At 44.8% G+C, this 20,981-nt stretch overlaps 1 protein-coding gene across 4 annotated transcripts in view; it reads right to left on the bottom strand.

The window, feature by feature from the left end:
* The window catches only part of TSPAN5 (tetraspanin 5), a 218,781-nt gene that overhangs the window by 51,785 nt on the left and 146,015 nt on the right, over positions 1–20,981 (bottom strand). For 3 of the 4 annotated variants that reach the window (XM_056567067.1, XM_056567085.1, XM_056567077.1), the window contains one exon: positions 2,412–2,558. The exons of the other annotated variant lie outside the window; for it this stretch is intronic. In XM_056567067.1, coding sequence (XP_056423042.1) covers positions 2,412–2,558 — 147 coding nt within the window. The remainder of the gene's footprint in view (positions 1–2,411; positions 2,559–20,981) is intronic. 4 annotated transcript variants of the gene reach the window in all.

The following is a 20,981-nucleotide window of genomic DNA, read 5'->3' as shown; positions in this document are numbered from 1 at the left end:
GAGAATCTATTACAAATCATGAGTTACAGCAACCGCAAAAAGGAACAAATAAAAATAATTATGGAAGAGTGTTGAGCACAAGTGACATAGGGAGCTATTCATGAAAGGGGTAGACGGTAGACTTTTTACTCCATTAATTCATGTGGTAGAAACTGTTTACTTACACCAAATGTATTACATGGAGAAGGGCATGTGGTTAATATGGTGCTGACCACATTTCTTACTTCAGTATTCCACTTTGTAAGGTGATTTCTATGCAACTTTTCTTAATAATGCTGTCCACAGTCAGTTTGTAAGCCAAGCGAAAACTGGTGTAGATTTGCGCCTCAGCACAGTTGCACCAAATGATGCAACAAACTTAAAAAAGTCGCACACAATAAATTCCTCACCACTGCATTATATGAACTGAAATCACCACTTTGTATGTTCTTTTTAAAAGCCTTCTAAAGCAAAAATTGCAACGAAAAGTCTCTAAACAGCATCTGAGTCAAACTGTGCAACAAATTTATCCTACAAAACCAGGGTAAAACCAATGATAACTTCCCCACCATAATCTTTATATCTTAAGAAACACTCTGGGTGAAACATATAGACTGTTTTATGTCTAGTGCAACGAGTTAGGAGGTTATGAATGACACAGGGATTCAAAGGGCACTAAACACAGAGGGGTGCATTTATCAAAAATCCACCAAAAATTTGTCCCTCAACGCCACAAAATTAACCCCTTAAGGACTTCGTCCTAAGTCCGGTCCCTGTCTATAACGCGGGGTCCCGGCGCCTATTCACAGCCGGGACCCACAGCTAATAGCGCGCGGCCGCGATCATTCAGCCACGCGCTATTAAGCATTCCGATGCGGCGCTCAAAGCTGAGCGCCGCATCGAAAGTGAAAGTAAATGCTTCCCGGCTGCTCAGTCGGGCTGATCAGGGTCATCGCGATAAAATCGCGATGCCCCGATCAGCTACCCAGAGAGAAGAAGGTCCCTACCTTCCTCCGGCAGCGTCTGGGCTCTGATTGATTGCTCCATGCCTGAGTTACAGGCTGGAGCAATCAACCGCCGATTACACAGCTTGTTGCCATGCAACGGCAAGGCAACAATCTGTGTATGCAATCAGCCATTGCAAGCTTATAGGTCCCTATAGGAGCTATGAGCTCGCAAAAAAAAAAGTGTAAAAATAAAAAGTTAACCCTTTCAGGTATTCCCTTCTGAATTAAAAGTTTAAATCACTCGGCATTTCCTAGTAACAAAATAAAACAGTGTAAATAAAAATAAACATATGTGGTATCGCCGCGTGCGGAAATGTCCGAATTATAAACATATATCATTATTTAAACCGGACGGTCAATGGAGTGCGCACAAAAAAATTCCAAAGTCCAAAATAGTGTATTTTTGGTCACTATATCATGAAAAAATGAATAAAAGTGATCAACAAGTTCGATCAATACAAAAAGGGTACCGCTAAAATCTTCAGATCACGGCGCAAAAAATTAGCCCTCATACCGACCCATACGCGGTAAAATAAAAAAGTTATAGGGGTCAGAAGATGACAATTTTAAACGTATACATTTTCCTGCATGTAGTTATGATTTTTTTCAGAAGTACAACAAAATCAAACCTATACAAGTAGGGTATCATTTTAACCGTATGGACCTAAAGAATAAAGAGAATGTCATTTTTACCGAAAAATGTACTGCGTAGAAACAGAAGCCCCCAAACATAACAAAATGGCGTTTTGTTTTTCAATTTTGTGTCACAATAATTTTTTTTTCCATTTCGCCGTAGATTTTTGGGTAAAATGATTGATGTCATTACAAAGTAGAATTGGTGACGCAAAAAATCAGCCATAATATGGATTTTTAGGTGCAAAATTGAAAGGGTTATGATTTTTTAAAGGCAAGGAGGAAAAAAAGAAAATGCAAAAAACGTGAAATCGCTCAGTCCTTAAGGGGTTAAATGCAAAAAAAAAAAAAGGAAAACTTTCATGTGGAGTGTTCCTTTGATGCAACCTCTATGTAAGTGCGGTGTATACTGATTTCAGTGTATGAAGCATGTCCATACTGTCTACATTGTAAACATTGCAAAAAAGTTACACTGCAGTCACAATATTCTAAAGATTTGAGTTACTGTATATGTAAACAAAAAATGCTAAAAGTGCATATCAAGTTTTTACTGCATTTTATATGCACAAGACACCATGCAATCTAAATTATTAAAGTACCTATGACTCAAAAAATCCTATTAAATGTAACATTACCAAAGTAGCCCTGGGAGATCATCTATAACCTAAAGATGTTAAAAGAAAGAAGTAACATTGTAATGTCTTACTGCTTGCTGTGTGTATAGGTCCAGTTTCATTCCATAAAGTACCTTATCTATTAGGTTGGTTTGATCGGCTACTAAAATATACTTACAAATTTTAGGAGGAAAGTGTTTTCTCGTAGAGCTCCAATGCAGCCAGCAAAACCCAGGATAAACATCACTCCTCCCACTACCAGGAAGAGCCAAACAGGATCAAACCCACCAAGGTCCGTGATGGAGGAAATGTTTGAGAGCACACCCTGCAGAGAAAAAGACAGATCCATTTCAGATTTGCTTAAGAATTCTGCAAAGAAATTGTATGGCTTTATAGCAAAACTAAGAGTGTACCAACAAATGTACATTTTCAATAACACCTTAAAGTGTTTCTGTCATTAAAAACAACTTCTGGCGTGTCAACCACTTCTGAGACCCACTGCGATCAGGAGTTATTAATCTGGCGAAGCGGGTGGCACTGTTCTCCGCTACCCAGCTGGCCGAGAGATCCATCCATCGCTCTGCAACTTTTGGCATGTTTGACATTTCAGATTTTCTTTTCTTTTTCTCTACTGCATTCAAAGAGCAATACATTTTTTTGTTTCCATCAATGTAGCTGTAGGAGAGTCTGTTTTGCACGATGTGCTCTATTTTCTGATCACATCACTTTTGGGTACATGTATTCAATAAGAGGGCTTAAAGGGGTTATCCACCATAAGGTGATTTTAGTACGTACCTGGCAGACAGTAATGGACATGCTTAGGAAGGATCTGCACTTGTCTTGGGGCTAAATGGCTATGTCATGAGATTACCATAATACTGTGGCTAGCTTTCTGTAAACTGGTTTTTCCTGTCTGAGTTTTTCTTTTGTGCCAACAAATCCCATATTTCTATTTTCCTCCCTCCCACACATCAGCCACCCCACCCATTGAAACATAAATGAGCTGCATCCATTTAAAAGACCTGTGGTTTTCAATCAGGGTGCCTACAGCTGTTGCATTAGTTGTAGATTGATCTCTCTCCCACCAAGCGATCGCTCCACCCATTGAAGCAGACAGGCTCCCTGTCATCAGCTGACTAGTGAGTCAGGTCTTGGCCGCATTGCAACCTGGGAAGAATCCGAGACAACTGTTTTGTATGCTGATAAAAATAAATATTGGGGTGAAAATCACAGAAGAATTGTGAGAAAACTGTCACACACAGGTACAGACACTATACTATGAACTACACCAACTTTACAGCCCCTGTAGCATAGTCAAATAAAAATAAATCCTCGTATACCCCTTTAAAGGGGTACTCGGATGGAAAACTTTTTTTTTTAAATCAACTGGTGCCAGAAAGTTAAACAGATTTGTAAATTACTTAATCCTTCTAGTACTTATTAGCTGCTGAATACTACAGAGGAAATTATTTTATTTTTGGAACACAGAGCTCTCTGCTGACATCATGACCACAGTTCTCTCTGCTGACATCTCTGTCCATTTTAGGAACTGTCCAGAGCAGCATATGTTTGCTATGGGGATTTTCTTCTACTCTGGACAATTCTTAAAATGGACAGAGATGTCAGCAGAGAGCACTGTGCTCGTGATTCAGGAGAGAGCTCTGATTTCCAAAAAGAAAATAATTTCTTCTGTAGCATTCAGCAGCTAATAAGTACTAGAAGGATTACGATTTTTTAATAGACGTAATTTAAAAAAATCTGTTTAAATTTCTGGCACCAGTTGATTTAAAAAAAAATAAATAAAAAAATTAAAAAAAGTTTTCCACCGGAGTACCCCTTTAATGAGAGCCTGTTTTTTGCAGGGCCAGCTGTAGTTTTATTGTTAACATTACTTAAAGCATAACATTAAAGCATTACTGTCATTTACATAAACTTTTGTCATGTCTGAACGACATGTCAAAAGTATATGTAGCACAGAGTCTCAGTCGTGAGACCTGCTGAGATCGCGACTTATCGCTGGGTGAAAATGCACACTTCACTCTTTACACTTTAGCTTACTTCACCTGGCTAGAATTCTTTATTGCAGTGGGTCTCAGGACTGAGATCCGGTGTGATCTAAACTTTTAACATGGCTGCACAACGTAAAACCTGGAAAGATATTTCTACGTGTATAGTGAACAGCATTGCTGGGGACTCAATAGATCAAAAATTCTGTATCTGAGTCTCCATTAGTTCTGTTTTACGCCTGTATCCATTTTATTCATGGGACATAAAAGCATGGTACACTATGGTTATGTGTCTTACAAAAAATGTATACTGGTATAAAACAGACCAATCATAGAGACAAGTAGATATGACAATTTAGGCCAAGCATCCTCTCACCAGGCATCATATCAGTTGTATTGCCCTTAGTCAGCTCTTAGTTAATACTAGGCAACATACAGTACTGCATGGTGGAATTTGAGTGGAGGGTATGCTCACGGGGTATGCATATGATGTGTGTGACAACTTGGGGGCAAGTTAATTCACTGTACAGCCATCTCCAGGCTAAGATTCTTAGTGCAGCACTGTGTATATGGTTCAAAACGGGCCACAATAAACTTTATTGCCTTTACACACTTAAAACACTATTATAACACAATGCAAAAATAATGCCCCTCCCCTTCCCTGCTAGCCTCTAACTAACACATACAGCATTGGTTAAAGATCCTGCTTCCTCTATTCTTAGGAGTCCAGTGGACAGTGTCTCTCAATGATAGACGCACCCACTGGACTCCTAAACATGGAAAGATCAGAGATTTAAATCAAAAAGTTCAGTTATACTGAATGTTATCCCACAAAGACACATCAATCTACTCGGCTCTTCATGTTCTATAACATGATGTTGGTAGATCGGACTGCATGTGCAATGAGACAGGTTCACTTTAATGGAGAATTATGGGACAAAATCACAATAAGATGGTCAGAAGTATAAGACTACTTATAAATCCTATTTTGGTGCTGACAATTGTTCCACCAGTCATCTTGAATATCAATGAGCGTTGAATAGTAAATGCTGAGTGTGTAAACTGCTAAAGATCCATGTCTTTCACTCACACCTCATTACTTTCCTGCAGTCTAAATTCAGAAAAGTGCAGTCAGCCAAAACTATATTCACAATTTAATGCCGCTCTGACAGTTCCATAAATACTTAAACACATGAAGGAGAAAGGGAGGAAGAAAATATTTTTAGTTATGAATCTTGTTAGTTTACAGGAGATCTCTGTGAAAAAGAGCATCAAGCCAATGCAGAGAATAAAGAAAAACGAGAGAAATAAGAAAAAATATATATCTGCAAAAGCAAAATAATGTAACCATACATAGCAAGGTGTACCCAGTCATGTATATATGATGATTGTACGCGAGAAACGCAAACATGCAGGGCCTAAAAAAAAAAAAAGAGGGGCAATAAAAGTGCATTGGGCAAGCTGTTTACCCATCAATGACTTGTTGTTTAGCAAGTTTTTTCCACGTGCTATTAATCTATAGCCACATGGCATCCAGGGGTTACCATTCTACACAAAAATAACAGCAAACGAGAATAACATATTTACACAGAGTAGAGAATATTTGCGCGAGCTACATATGTCTGCAGTGTCTCCTGCAAATAGAGGCATAACTGGTAGTGTGGTGAATGGGGTGTTGCGGTATGTAGCAGGATCTGGTGGTATTAACCCTGGGGACAAGATGTTGTTAACCCCTTAGTGTTCGCGATGCCAGGATGTGGATTTTCCGGTATCGTGACCGCCGTCAACCAACCCAAAAATGGTTTTTAATAAAGGAATGTCCACAGCAAGGATTCTGAATAAACTGGAACTTTTACTTGAAATGTTTAGGGAACAGTCTTTACAACTATGCAGTTCCTTCAGAGGCAACCGGGACACAGGATACCTCGCAGGCTTGCTTGGACTTGTAGTTATTGAGATATTTAGGCAGGCCACTGTGCTAATAATATATTCCTTAGCTGAGTAGTAGTCACTGGATTTGTAGAGAGAATTGTAACTCACATTTTAGAAGTGGCTGCAGTTCCTTAGGCTTTGGCCTAGATGCAATTGTGCAAGAATTTATGCTGCTTTAGTGTACAGGATGAGAAACAGGGACTAAGAAAGTGCAGGAACAAGAGAGCTGAGAGGCTACAGCCCCTTATATACTTGGGGGCTGGACTAAAGCCCATTGGTTGCTAATGCCTGGGGTTCCTGTGCCCATGGAACTCTGGGTATATCACATGACAGTAGTTCACATGACCAAGGAAGGTCCTAAACATTTTATACAAACTGTACAACTTTACACATAAGAACAATAGATACACATAATGAACATACATTGAATTTATATGAGACAACAAGGGGGGAGCCCTGCAGGAGAGCCCAATGGACCTAAGGGACTCTTCCTGAGGGGACTTAAGGATGGTACAGGACTAGCTCCTGTACCAGGACACCACAGTAAGCATCAACATAAGTTAGGCTAAGGCTGTGTTCATGCACTGCGGTTGTATCCTGGTAAAGTAGCTGTTTCTGATATTGGAAAACTGGAGCAAAATATGCAACATATACAACTACAGCTTGTGAACACAGCTTGTTGTAAAGATGGGCACTTGGGTTCCAGCACAGTTTGTTCTTACGCCATTTCAACCTTCTTACATGTGTATTTTTGACATATGGAAATAAGCTAAAGGGTGCATTACAAATAATAGGTAAGAAATAGAATGTTTTACAGATCTCTTATCTGAGACATTTAGCAGCTTTTTAGAGCCTATTACACACATTTGTAAATGTATTTGGAAATGGGAATTCTCACCCCTCCCTCCATGTATCAGGTGGATTGCTATAGGTTGCATGCCTTAATATTTTATTGTATTCTCAGTTATACATCTTAAGTGCTAAAAAAGAATATAATGACCATTACATAGTAAAAGAGTATAATTACTCATGCCAGGAGGCTCTCCAAGAAATTTAACATGGGAGAGAGACTGGGGACACATGTAGATTTTGCTTCTGGTAAGTGATCTATGTAACTCCAGTGCTAGATTCAAATACACTTGTCATTACTGCTGTATAATGTACTTCGTGCTATTTAACTCTACACTAAAAAGAGGACATGTGGCCTCTCCCAATCTGTTTGTTTTGGTAAATACTTTTCCATTGCTAAAAATACTAGATAATTTTTTCTTCTATTTCTTCTTTGTGCCATTCTTCTGTTATTCTTCTTCTAGAAATGTATGAGTAAATAGCCATCTGGGTGTTTCCAGCTAGACACAGTGGGGGAGATTTATAAAAAAAAAAACCTGTGTAGAGGAAAAGTTGCCCAGTTGCCCATAGCAACCAATCAGATCAATCAACCAATTATGTCATGAGGAGCCACAAGTCCTCTATGTGTTATAACATAATGAGATATACTAGTACTGTATTTAATTGCTATTCTTCTTTCTGTTGTATTTTTTAAGCATATCTGCTAAAATTTGGCTTGCTCTGAACAAAAAATGATGGTCTTCAGTCGGCTTGGTTGAATAAAATAGGACACATTGTTTTCTTTTTTTTTTTCTATCAATTTAATATTACAGTAACAGGGATTCATCCAACCTCTTTCTCCACTAAATGGCTCCTTTTCTCTGCACCACTGGACTGGAAAATCTGTACTGCCAGCTGTGATAACTGTTTTGCGCATTACAAGAAGGGATGCTCTTTTACAATTGAAAATCTGACACATAAAGAGCATCATCTACACAGGGGTCCGAGTAAGAATAAAGCCGTGCAAATAGGAAATAGGTCGCATATTGAATTAAAATTTCCAGACAACCACATGCCCATAGCAGACTGGCATCCACATTTTACTGCCAATAGGATTTTTTAACCACCAAACATTAGTAAAGATTTATAGTATAAATACTGGTGTACCGATCATCTGGAAATTCATGCTACTGTATCTGGCTATATCTGATGTAAAGCTGTCCCATGCACTAGAGGTTTTTGACAAACAATTTCAGACCATAATCTGCTGAATTTCAGCACCACTTTGTCACACGAATGAGCAAATACAGATGTTGATCGAGAGCAGATATTTGTAATAGTTGCTTCAATATTCCAATAAAGCGAAAAACGGTAACCCGCACTCACCACAAGGCTTATGCCAGACGACTCTGCTTCACATCCGCCAATGGTCCCGGTTCCAGACTTCCTGCAGGGCGCTCAGAGGCAATGCCGGAGGTTTCCTGCTGGTGTGCGCTTCTTCCAGCCGGAAGAAGAGTACACCAGCGTGAAAACACCGGCAGTCGCCTCTGAGTGCCCTGCAGAAAGTCTGGAACCGGGTCCGTTGGCGGATGTGAAGCAGAGTTGTCTGGCTTAAGCCTTGCGTTGAGTGCGGGTTACAGTTTTTCACTTTATTGGAATATTGAAGTGACTCGAGTTAATTCTGGTTCCCAGCACCGCCAGAACTGCAGACCCAGGAGCGGAGTTTCCCTGAGTGGTATAGCTACATGGGCTGAGACACTCCATCAGTACTGGTAGTAGTAGTGCCACTTTATATTTGCGTCCCTTTGGAGTAGTGTATTTGTAATAGTTGATTTGCGATGTTTGAATTTTTTGGTAGCTGTTGAATGCAGTCATTGGAAAATTGCTCATCCTAAATGATATATCTGCACACAGCAGACCTCAGTTTGTTGTTTTAACTTGGAAAATTTTTGCCCAAAATGTCACACATTACAGAAAAGTCATTCATATAATGGTCATCTAAATTCACTTAAGTATGGCTATGGCTTAAAGAAGATGTCCAGTAAAAAAAAAAAAAAATGTGTCCACTATCAGCAGGATAAGTGTCTGATCGCGGAGGTCCGGCCACTGGGACCCCCCGGGATCTCTTGCATAAGGCCCTGGCTCTGCTGTGATAATGAGCGTTTCGTACCTAGCACGTCAGCTGGTCAAAAGACGTCCCCTCTACATATTTATCTTTTATCTCTACAGGAGAGGCGGAGACCGACGAATGCTGTGTCTACGCCTCTCCCATAGAGAAGAATAGATCAGTTTATGTGCTGAGCGTGAAACGTCTTTTCCTGGAGAATAGCCGGGGCCCTGTACAGGAGATTGTTGGGGGTCCCAGCAGTCGGACCCCCAGCGATAAGATGGTTATTCCCTAAATTTTGTTTCATTTGACATCTTTTATTAAGATCACCTTTTATAGGATGATTTTCACAAATTGGGACAAGAGTATCTAAAAAATGTTTACGGCACAGGGTCACTTAACGCCCACCATGTCTGTCACAGTGGCTCACCTTAATCCCACCGATAATTTACAGTAGGTATGGAGTAGCTCCACTTTGTTTCAGTGTGATTCTCTCTTGTTATGTTGCTCAGCCACCGCCAGCAACTGCATTCAATTTAGGATTAACCATCTCTGTTCAGTGCAATCTGCAAAGGTTTATCTATCTGCTGCTGTTTATCCTGGTGAAGGCTTAGCTTGTTTGTGACCTCCCTGTCTTTCTGCTTAATAATTTAGCAAGAACTCTGCCTACTCTGCCCAAAGCCTGTCTGTCTACAAATTCCATCTGGTACCTTAGTATATACTTCAAATCATTCAAAAGTCAGCTGTTGCTGGGATGGGCCGTGAACTGCTTTTAAACTTAAGTCCCCAAAAATTGCAAAATTGTGTTTTTCCCCCTTAAAAATGGAAAAATAAGAGCCAAGACTCTTAGAACCCAAGCAGGAAACAAATAAAAGTGGTCACTAAGGGGTTTAGCATTCTCTACAGGCAAAGGATGCATTGTGTTATGCTGCATCTGAATGGAAGCCAGTAAATGCAGGCAGACAATGTAATAAAAATGTTATATATAAACCCTGTCTTTACCCCTTAAGGACACAGCCCATTTTGGCCTTAAAGGGGTACTCCCGAGGAAAAAAAAAATTTAAAATCAACTGGTGCCAGAAAGTTAAACAGATTTGTAAATTACTTCTATTTAAAAAATCTTAATCCTTCCAATTAGAGATGAGCGAACTTACAGTGATTCGATTCGTCACAAACTTCTCGGCTCAGCAGTTGCTGACTTTAGCCTGCATACAGTCCTAGGAGAGTAATTTAAAAATCTGTTTAACTTTCTGGCACCAGTTGATTTAAAAAAAATGTTTTCCAGTGGAGTACCCTTTTAACCTGTTAAGGATCAAGGGCGTACCTGTACGCCCTGAGTCCTCTCCCTTTCTATAATATAGCGGGTCAGGCTCGGCCTCTAATAACGGCCGGGAGCCGTGGCTAATAGCGCGGTGCTGGGTGCTATTAACCCTTTAGACGCGGTGTTCAAAGTTGATCGCACCGTCTAAAGTGAAACTAAACTACCCCCGGCTAGCTCAGTGGGCTGTTCGGGACTGCCACGATGAAATCGCGGCATCCCTAACAGCTGTAGGAAACGAGGAGGGTCCCCTTACCTGCCCCCTGGTGTCCGATCGCCGACTGACTGCTCAGTGCCTGAGATCCAGGCATGAGCAGTCAAGCGGCAGAATAATCCATCAATGGTTTATCAATTTAAAAGATCAGTGTGTGCAGTGTTATAGCCGCCTATGGGGGCTACAACACTGCAAAAAAAAAAAAAGTGGAAAAAAAAGTTAATAAAGATCATTTAACCCCTTCCCTAATAAAAGTTTGAATCACCACCCCCCCCCTTCCCATTTAACCCCTTCAGGACGGAGCCCATTTTGGCCTTAAGGACCGGAGCGTTTTTTGCACATCTGACCACTGTCACTTTAAACATTAATAACTCTGGAATGCTTTTAGTTATCATTCTGATTCCGAGATTGTTTTTTCGTGACATATTCTACTTTAACATAGTGGTAAATTTTTGTCGATACTTGCATCCTTTCTTGGTGAAAAATCCGTAAATTTGATGAAAAATTTGAAAATTTAGCATTTTTCTAACTTTGAAGCTTTCTGCTTGTAAGGAAAAATGGATATTACGAATACATTTTTTTTTTGTTCACATATACAATATGTCTACTTTATGTTTGCATCATAAAATTGACGTGTTTTTACTTTTGGAAGACACCAGAGGGCTTCAACGGTCAGCAGCAATTTTCCGATTTTTCACAAAATTTTCAAACTCAGTATTTTTCAGGGACCAGTTCAGGTTTGAAGTGGATTTGAAGGGTCTTCATATTAGAAATACCCCATAAATGACCCCATTATAAAAACTACACCCCCCAAAGTATTCAAAATGACATTCAGTCAGCGTTTTAACCCTTAAGGTGTTTCACACGAATAGCAGCAAAGTGAAGGAGAAAATTCACAATCTTCATTTTTTACACTCACATGTTCTTGTAGACCCAATTTTTGAATTTTTACAAGGGGTAAAAGGACAAAATTTTTACTTGTATTTGTAGCCCAATTTCTCTCGAGTAAGGACATACCTCATATGTCTATGTAAAGTGTTCGGCGGGCGCAGTAGAGGGCTCAGAAGGGAAGGAGCGACAAGGGGATTTTGGAGAGTACATTTTTCTGAAATGGTTTTTGGGGGGCATGTTACCTTTAGGAAGCCCTTATGGTGCCAGAACAGCAAAAAAAAACACATGGCATACCATTTTGGAAACTAGACCCCTCGGGGAATGTAACATGGGATAAAGTGAACCTTAATACCCCACAGGTGTTTCACGACTTTTGCAAATGTAAAAAAAAAAAAAAAATTTTTACCTAAAATGCTTGTTTTCCCAAAAAAATTTTATTTTTAAAAAGGGTAATAGCAGAAAATACCCCTAAAAATTTGAAGCCCAATTTCTCCCGATTCAGAAAACACCCCATATGAGGGTGAAAAGTGCTCTGCTGGCGCACTACAGGTCTCAGAAGAGAAGGAGTCACATTTGGCTTTTTGAACGCAAATTTTGCTCTGGGGGCATGCCGCATTTAGGAAGCCCCTATGGTGCCAGGACAGCAAAAAAAAACCACATGGCATACCATTTTGGAAACTAGACCCCTCGGGGAACGTAACAAGGGGTTAAGTGAACCTTTATACCCCACAGGTGTTTCACGACTTTTGCATATGTAAAAAAAAAATATTTTTTTTAACCTAAAATGCTTGTTTTCCCAAAAATTTTACATTTTTAAAAAGGGTAAAAGCAGAAAATACCCCCAAAAATTTGTAACACAATTTCTCGCGAGTACGGCGATACCCCATATGTGACCCTAAACTGTTGCCTTGAAATACGACAGGGCTCCAAAGTGAGAGCGCCATGCGCATTTGAGGCCTAAATTAGGGATTGCATAGGGGTGGACATAGGGGTATTCTACGCCAGTGATTCCCAAACAGGGTGCCTCCAACTGTTGCAAAACTCCCAGCATGCCTGGACAGTCAACGGCTGTCCGACAATACTGGGAGTTGTTTTGCAACAGCTGGAGGCTCTGTTCTGGAAACAGTGGCGTACCAGACTTTTTCATTTTTATTGGGGAGGGGAGGGGGGCTGTGTAGGGGTATGTGTATATGTAGTGTTTTTTACTTTTTATTTTATTGTGTGTTAGTGTAGTGTAGTGTTTTTAGGGTACAGTCACACGGGCGGCGGTTCACAGTAGTTTCTCGCTGGCAATTTGAGCTGCAGCAGAAAGTTTGCGGCAGCTCAAATTTGCAGCCAGATACTTACTGTAATCCTCCGCCCATGTGAGTGTACCCTGTACGTTCACATTGGGGGGGACATCCAGCTGTTGCATAACTACAACTCCCAGCATGCCCGTTGGCTGTCGGTGACTGCTGAGAGTTGTAGTTTTGCAACAGCTGTAGGCACACTGGTTATGTATCACTGAGTTTGTGACCTAACTCAGTGTTTCACAACCAGTGTGCCTCCAGCTGTTGCAAAACTACAACTCCCAGCATGTACGGTGCATGGTGTACGGTGACTGCTGAGAGTTGTAGTTTGCAACAGCTGGAGGCACACCGGTCGTGAAACACTGAGTTAGGTAAAAAAAAACTCTGAGTTTCACAACCAGTGTGCCTTCAGCTGTTGCAAAACTACAACTCTCAGCAGTCACCGACAGCCAACGGGCATGCTGGGAGTTGTAGTTATGCAACCAGCAGATGCACCATTACAACTCCCAGCATGCACTTTAGCTGTTTGTGCAAGCTGGGAGTTGTAGTTATACAACAGCTGAAGGTACACTTTTCCATAGAAAGAATGTGCCTCCAGCTGTTGCAAAACTATAAGTCCCAGCATGCCCATAAGGGAATGCTGGGAGTTGTGGTGGTCTGCCTCCTGCTGTTGCATAACTACAGCTCCCAGCATGCCCTTTTTGCATGCTGGGAGCTGTTGCTAAGCAACAGCAGGAGGCTGTCACTCACCTCCAACGATCCAGACGCTGCAGGTCAGTCCCGCCGCCGCAGCTGCTCCTGGGGCCCCGATCCCAACAGGGGCGCCGGGGATCGGGGTCCCCAGCACCGGGGGTCGTCTTCCCGCACCCGCTCACGTCCTCCGGAAGAGGGGCGGAGCGGGTGCGGGAGTGACACCCGCAGCAGGCGCCCTGATTGGTCGGCCGGTAATCCGGCCGACGAATCAGGGCGATCGTGAGGTGGCACCAGTGCCACCTCACCCCTGCAGGCTCTGGCTGTTCGGGGCCGTCAGAGACGGCCCCGAACAGCCAGTAATTCCGGGTCACCGGGTCACCGGAGACCCGATTGACCCGGAATCGCCGCAGATCGCTGGACTGAATTGTCCAGCGATCTGCGGCGATCGCCGACATGGGGGGGCATAATGACCCCCCTGGGCGATATGCCGGGATGCCTGCTGAACGATTTCAGCAGGCATCCGGCTCCGGTCCCCAACCGGCTAGCGGTGGGGGCCGGAATTCCCACGGGCATATGGATACGCCCTCGGTCCTTAAGGACTCGGGATTCAGGGCGTATCCATACGCCCTATGTCCTGAAGAGGTTAAAGAAAAAACTGTAAATAAAAATAAATATATGTGGTATCACCGTGTGCGGAAATGTGCAAATTAGAAAAATATATTGTTAATTAAACCTCACGGACAATGGCGTACGCGCAAAAAATTCCAAAGTCCAAAATAGGGTATTTTTGGTCTTTTTATGTTATTTTATATGAATAAAAAGCGATCAAATAGTTTGATCAATACAAAAATGGTACAGCTAAAAATGGATCACTGCGCAAAAGATGAGCCCTCATACCGCCCCGTATGCGGAAATATAAAAAAATTATAGGGGTCAGAATATACATTTTCCTGCATGTAGTTATGATTTTTTCCAGAAGTACAACAAAATCAAACCTATATAAGTAGGGTATCATTTTAATCATATGGACCTACAGAATAAAGAAGAAGGTGTCAATTTTACTGAAAAATGTACTGCGTAGAAACGGAAGCCCCCAAAATTTACAAAATGGTGTTTTTTCTTTAATTTTGACGCACAATGATTTTTTTTCCCGTTTCGTTGTAGATTTTTGGGTAAAACGACTAATGTCATTACAAAGTAGAATTGGTGGTGCAAAAAATAAGCCATAAAATGGATTTTTAGGTGCAAAATTGAAAGAGTTATGATTTTTTAAAGGTAATAAGGAAAAAATTAAGGTGCAAAAACAGAAAAACCCCTGATCCTTAAGGGGTTAAGGACACAGGAGGACTTTTATGATTGCTGTTTTTGGTGAGAGTTCTGAAGGCTTTTTTTTTTTAACTTTAGTTTTGCCTATTTGCTACATATTTGAGACTTTTGTTAGACTTTTTAAAAGTGCTTACAAAAGGCAGTTTTGTAGCCAGGTCAGACCAGAAGATGACTTGTGACATTTTGAAGGGGTTTGCCTACGTGTGACATTCTCACATCATTAATATGTGACCACTACAAAGTGAAAACCGAGAGTTGCTCAGGTAAGGCTAACTTCATGCCTACCCTCAAAAGTTGCGGGGAAAAAAAAGGCTCTAAACACCATGAAAAATGTCACCCACAGTCATTTTTCAGGTTTGTGTTTTTTCCTTCCTGCCTTTTAAGAGCCATATCTCTTATTTTCCATCTACAGACTAATGTGAGGGCTTGTTTTTTGCATGACCAGTACAACGAAAGCATTTATTATTTTTGGTAGGAAACTGGGAAGATAACCACAATTGTGCAACTTTTTTTTTTTCTTCTTTTTTTTTTTGATCCATAAAATCCTTCTCGAAGGATCCATTGGGGGACACAGACAGTGGGTGTATCTTGCTGTCTCTAGGAGGTGACACTATGGCAACAAAAACAGTTGGCTCCTCCCAGCAGGATATACCCACCTTCAGGCTCTGAGCTAGTCAGTTTAAGTTCCAGAGCAATAGGAGGAGACCAATAGGTCAAAGAAAGACCCTAAAACTGTCCGAGAACCAGAAGAAAAAACATAACTGAACCCCAAAAAGGGCGGAAGCTGTGTCCCCCAATGGATCCTTCGAGAAAGAGATTTTACGGTAAGTGTTAAAAAATCTCCTTTTCTCTATCGACTCCATTGAGGCACACAGACAGTGGGACGTACCAAAGCCGTCCCTTGGGTGGGCAGATAAGTATTCAGGCAGACGGCTGATCCACTGCCGCCTGCAACACCTTACGCCCCAGGGAAGCATCAGCCGATGCCAAAGTATGAACCGATAAAACCTCGAGAATGTATGCAAAAACGACCAGGTAGCCACCTTGCAAATCTGCGAGGCCGAGGCTCTATTTTGGAAAGCCCAGGATGCCCCAACAGAACAAGTGGAATGAGCCACAACCCTGAAAAGGAGGAATCTTCCCCTTACAGCGATAGGCTTCTGAAATGGCAGACCGAATCCACCTAGAAATGGTGGCCTTGGAAGCAGGTTGTCCCTTGCGACGAGCTTCTGTCAGGACGAAAAAGGAATCACACTGACGAAAGGAAGTGATGGAGAGATAAGACCGAACAGACCGAACCACGTCCAGCTTGTGCAGTAAGCGCTCCCTAGGATGAGAAGGAGCCGGGCAAAATGACGGGAGGACAATATCCTCATTGAGATGAAAGGCCGAGACCACCTTAGGTAAAAAGGAAGGGTCTGGCCGGAAAACAACCTTGTCCTGGTGAATCACCAGAAACGGAGAACGGCAGGAAAGGGCTGCCAATTCAGACACCCTCCGGATGGAGGTGATAGCCACCAAAAACGCCACTTTCCAAGTAAGGAGGCGGAGAGACACTTCTCTAAGGGGCTCAAAGGGTGCACCCTGGAGGGCACTCAGGACCAAATACAAGTCCCAAGGGGGAGAAGGTGACCGATAAGGAGGAACAGCGTGCGCCACTCCTTGTAGGAAGGTCCGGACATGAGGATTAGAAGCCAGGGGCCGCTGGAAAAGAACAGTAAGGGCCGAAACCTGACCCTTAAGAGAACTGGGAGACAACCCCAGTTCCAACCCCAACTGCAAAAAGGAGAGAAGACAGGGGACCGAGAAGGTCACCGGGGAGAAGTCCTGTGCTTCACATCAACGAAAATAAGACCGCCAAGTACGGTGGTAAATCCTTGCAGAGGAGGGCTTACGAGCCTTGAGCATGGTGCGAATGACATGGGAAGAGAACCCGCGGGCTCTCAAAACCGCGGTCTCAACCGCCACGCGGGGTGGCAAAGGGGACCCTGGGAGAGCAGGTCCGGACGGAGCGGAAGGCGCAGTGGAGAGTCGTCCAGGAGCCTGACTACGTCGGCGTACCGTGACCTTCGGGGCCAATCTGGAGCTACCAGAATTACGGGGACGCCCTCTGCCTTGAGCTTCCTCAGCACCCTGGGAAGAAGCGGAAGAGGAGGGAACAGATAGGGTATGGTAAACCTCGCCCAAGGAATCACTAGGGCGTCCACCGCCAGAGCCTGAGGGTCCCGGGACTTGGACACAAACGGAAGGATCTTCCGATTGTGCCGGGACGCGAAGAGGTCCACGTCCGGAACGCCCCAGAGGTCGCAGAGGTGCGCGAAGACCTCTGGATGTAGAGACCACTCACCTGCGTCGGGAGAGGACCGACTGAGGAAGTCTGCTTCCCAGTTGAGCACCCCCAGGATGTGAATCGCTGAGATGGCCGGAACCTTGCTCTCCGCCCAGGAGAGAATCTTGGTCACCTCGGCCATGGCTGCCGAGCTGCGAGTGCCACCCTGACGATTTATGTACGCCACGGCCGTGGCATTGTAAATCTGAACGCGGACAGGACGGAACTGAAGATGGGACTCCCAATGAAGAAGACAAAGAAGAATTGCCCGTACTTCCAATATGTTTATCGGAAGAAGGGTCTCCCGGGGAGACCAGAGTCCCTGAACCTTCCAATCCTTGAACACGCCGCCCCAGCCCGACAGGCTGGCATCCATTGTAACAACCTGCCAGTATAAGGGGAAGAAACGACCACCCTTGGAGAAGAAGGGGGGAGCGGAGCCACCAGAGCAGAGACTGACGGACCCTGCGAGGGAGAACAATCTGACAATCGAGGGACAGAGGAGACTTGTTCCACCGAGAGAGAATCGCCAGTTGGAGGGGACGGTAATGAAACTGGGCAAAAGGTACGGCCTCCATAGTTGCCACCATCCGACCCAGGACTTCCATACAAGTGCGAATGGAGACTGATACCTGGGTCCGAAGAGAGCGGATCCCCGACCGCAGCGCCAGACGTTTGTCCAGCGGAAGGCGAATTCGGGCAGAGGCCGTGTCGAAGAGAAGTCCCAGAAAGGTTAGAGACTGGGTAGGACGGAGGACTAACTTGTCCTGGTTGATCATCCACCCGAAGCAAGCCAGAGTGTGGAGAGTGATGTCCAGATTCTCCAGAGTCTGGGCCCTGGTTGGAGCCTTGATGAGAAGGTCGTCCAGGTAGGGTATCACCGAGATTCCCCTCGACCGTAACAGGCCCATCACCGGCGCAAGGACCTTTGTAAAGACCGCAAAGCGGAGGTACCGCTTGATGGCCCGGAAATATTGGCACATGGAGGTAGGCATCCTTTATGTTCAGCGATGAGAGGAACTCCCCTTTTTCCAGGGACGCCACTACCGAGCGGAGAGATTCCATTCGGAAGTGGCGGATGAGAAGATGAAGATTGAGACGCTTGAGGTCCAAAATTGGACGCACAGAACCATCCTTCTTGGGGACCACAAAAAGATTTGAATAGAAACCCCAAAAACGTTCCCCTGAAGGAACAGGAACGATAACCCCCTGGAGAAGCAGAGACTGGAGAGCCGCTCGAAACTGCTTCGCCAGAGGAGGAGACCGGGGGGGGGGGGGCTCGGGATAGAAAAAAGCGATCCCTCGGAAGGGATGCAAATTCGATCTGGTAACCGTTGGACACCACGTCCCTGACCCAAGAGTCTTGAATGTGAGAGGTCCAAATGTATCGAAAAAGTAAGAGACGACCTCCCACCCAAGAAGAAACCGCGGGTGGGGGCCTCATTTCATGCAGAAGTGGGCTTGCGGTTGCCTGATTTGGGCGCAAAACGGCCGGACCAGATGGAGTCCGAATTCCAAGACGGGCGAGCCCGGAACGAGGGAGCCTTCTTGTCCCGCAAGGGCATCTGCCCGGATCCCTTGTTGGAGCTGGAGGTCCGAAAGGACCGAAAGGAAAAGGCCTTCCTTTGGGAAGTAGGGCGAGCCTTATTCTGAGGTAACAAGGAACTCTTACCTCCTGTTGCCTCAGAGATAATGTCATCAAGGTGTTTGCCAAAAAGACGGCCACCCGTAAAGGGAAGCTCAGCGAGTGATCTTTTGGAAGCGGCATCCGCATTCCAAGCCTTAAGCCACATAGAGTGGCGGAGGGTCGCTAGATGACCCACAGCATAGGCAGAACAACGGGCTGCCTGCATGCGCACAGAAAATCCCCGGCTTTAGAGCATTGGAGAGCCAAAGCAGATAGATCCTCCGGGGGGGATCCCGCTAAGATATCCTGACGGAGCTTTTGGCACCACTCAGACAGGCCCTTGGACACCCATGTGGAGGCGAAGATGGGAAGAAGAGAAGAGCCCGCAGCTTCCGTGGCAAACTTCGCTAATGATTCTACCTTCTTGTTCGTGGGGTCCTTGAAGGCAGCGGCATCTGCCAGAGGCAGTGTAGTCGCCTTATTGATCCGGGAAACTGGTGGGTCCACTGAGGGAGGAGAAACCACCTTAGTGACAAAGACCTTGTCAAATGGATAACGATCTTGAATTGCTTTGATTCCCAGGAACCTCTTGTCTGGATGTTTCCATGCGGTCTCCAGAATGTCATCAAAGTCAGCATGAGAGCTGAACTTCTGAGGTGCTGGCTTAGCACGGTGAAAGGATACTCCTGGATTGACATCCGTAGATCCGGGGTCCTCTAAGTGAAAGGTGTCTCTCATGGCTGTAACCAAAGAGTTAACCGTTGCAACTGAGTCTGGGCGGTCCTCAGAGTCAGATGCCGGCTCGGAAGCCTCATCCACCAATTCGCCAGGGGAATGAGAATGGGTAGAGGCAGTCCTGGAGGGGGGCGGGACCCACGAGGGGAACGCTCACGTCTACTTGAAGACTCATTGGAAGAGTCAGACGAGGAGCGAATTTGGAGACGAGGAGCGAGCCCTTCCAGAGGTCCTGCGCAGGGAAGACCCCTTCAAGACAGACACCACTTCCTGGGAGGCCTCAGCCACCGAGCGGGAGACTTTGTTCAAGTCAGCCATATACTGGGTCAGGGAAGAAACCCAGGCTGGGGGATCGGCTGGATCCACAGGGACCAAAGGGGCATCCGGGGTTACCAGGGGGTCTGGGGGAGCAGTGGCGCAGGCAGGACAAGTGGGCTCAGCAGAGCCAGACATTTTGGTATTACAGTGCTTACAGAGATAGTAAGCCACTGAAGTTCCAGGTCTCTGTTTAGAGCGAGGAACAGCTCTGGGTACGGACATAATGAGGGAAAAGAAGGGAGATAGGAACTTTCTCACCCTAGTCTGTGTCCCCTGTCAGCTGCAGTGAGGAGACTCGCTCTGTGCAGCTAGAGAGAGAGAAAAAAAAAAAAAAAGGCCAGCCAATAGGAAGAGAGGGGCGTGCCTGAAGCAAGGCACTAAGTAAATGCCCCTTTCCTACAGAAATTTGCGCCCACGGCGCTGATTGGAGGAAGCTTCACGCCTGAGCTTTCCCAGCCCCATGGGCGGAGCCACAGACCGGCCGGGAGAACTGTCATGGCGCCCCCGCTCCTTAACCCGAGCGCACCTGCCGCTCGTTTGTGCGCTCGGGGGAATAGGGCGGGCGGCCAGTGCCGGCAGAGACTGCCGGTGTAAAGAAGTAAGCAGCGCCGCGGCAGTGAGCCGCTTATAAGGCGCTGCCGGCAAAGTGAAACTAAGCCGGTGCTGAAAAGCGCCCGGCCCGGGACAGCGCCACGGCTGACAGCCGCGATAAGGCGCTGTGAGACAAGGTTAACACGCACATGCACACAAGTGAAGTGCCGGAATAAGGCGCTATGGACGTGCACCCAAACACACACAAGTGAAGTGCCCCCTATATGAAGCTCCTTCAGGTGCCACTGCTCCCCCAAAAATAAAGTCTAGCCTGTAATAAAGTGTAGCCCTTGTAAGTTAGCCCCCCCCCCCCCAAAAAAAAAAAAAAAACTCGATTGTTAGCTTAAAGGGGTACTCCGCCCCTAGACATCTTATCCCCTATACAAAGGATAGGGGATAAGATGTGAGATCGCCGGGGACCCGCTGCTGGGGACCCCCGGGATTGCTGCTGCGGCACCGCACTATCATTACTGCACAGAGCGAGTTCGCTCTGTGCGTAATGACGGGCGATACAGGGGCCGGAGCATCGTTATGTCATGGCTCC

Source organism: Hyla sarda, chromosome 1, assembly GCF_029499605.1.
Source record: "Hyla sarda isolate aHylSar1 chromosome 1, aHylSar1.hap1, whole genome shotgun sequence".
In the NCBI taxonomy this organism is placed as follows: Eukaryota; Metazoa; Chordata; class Amphibia; order Anura; family Hylidae; genus Hyla; species Hyla sarda.
The sequence above is the reverse complement of the archived record's forward strand: the minus strand, read 5'-3'. Positions and strand labels throughout refer to the sequence as shown.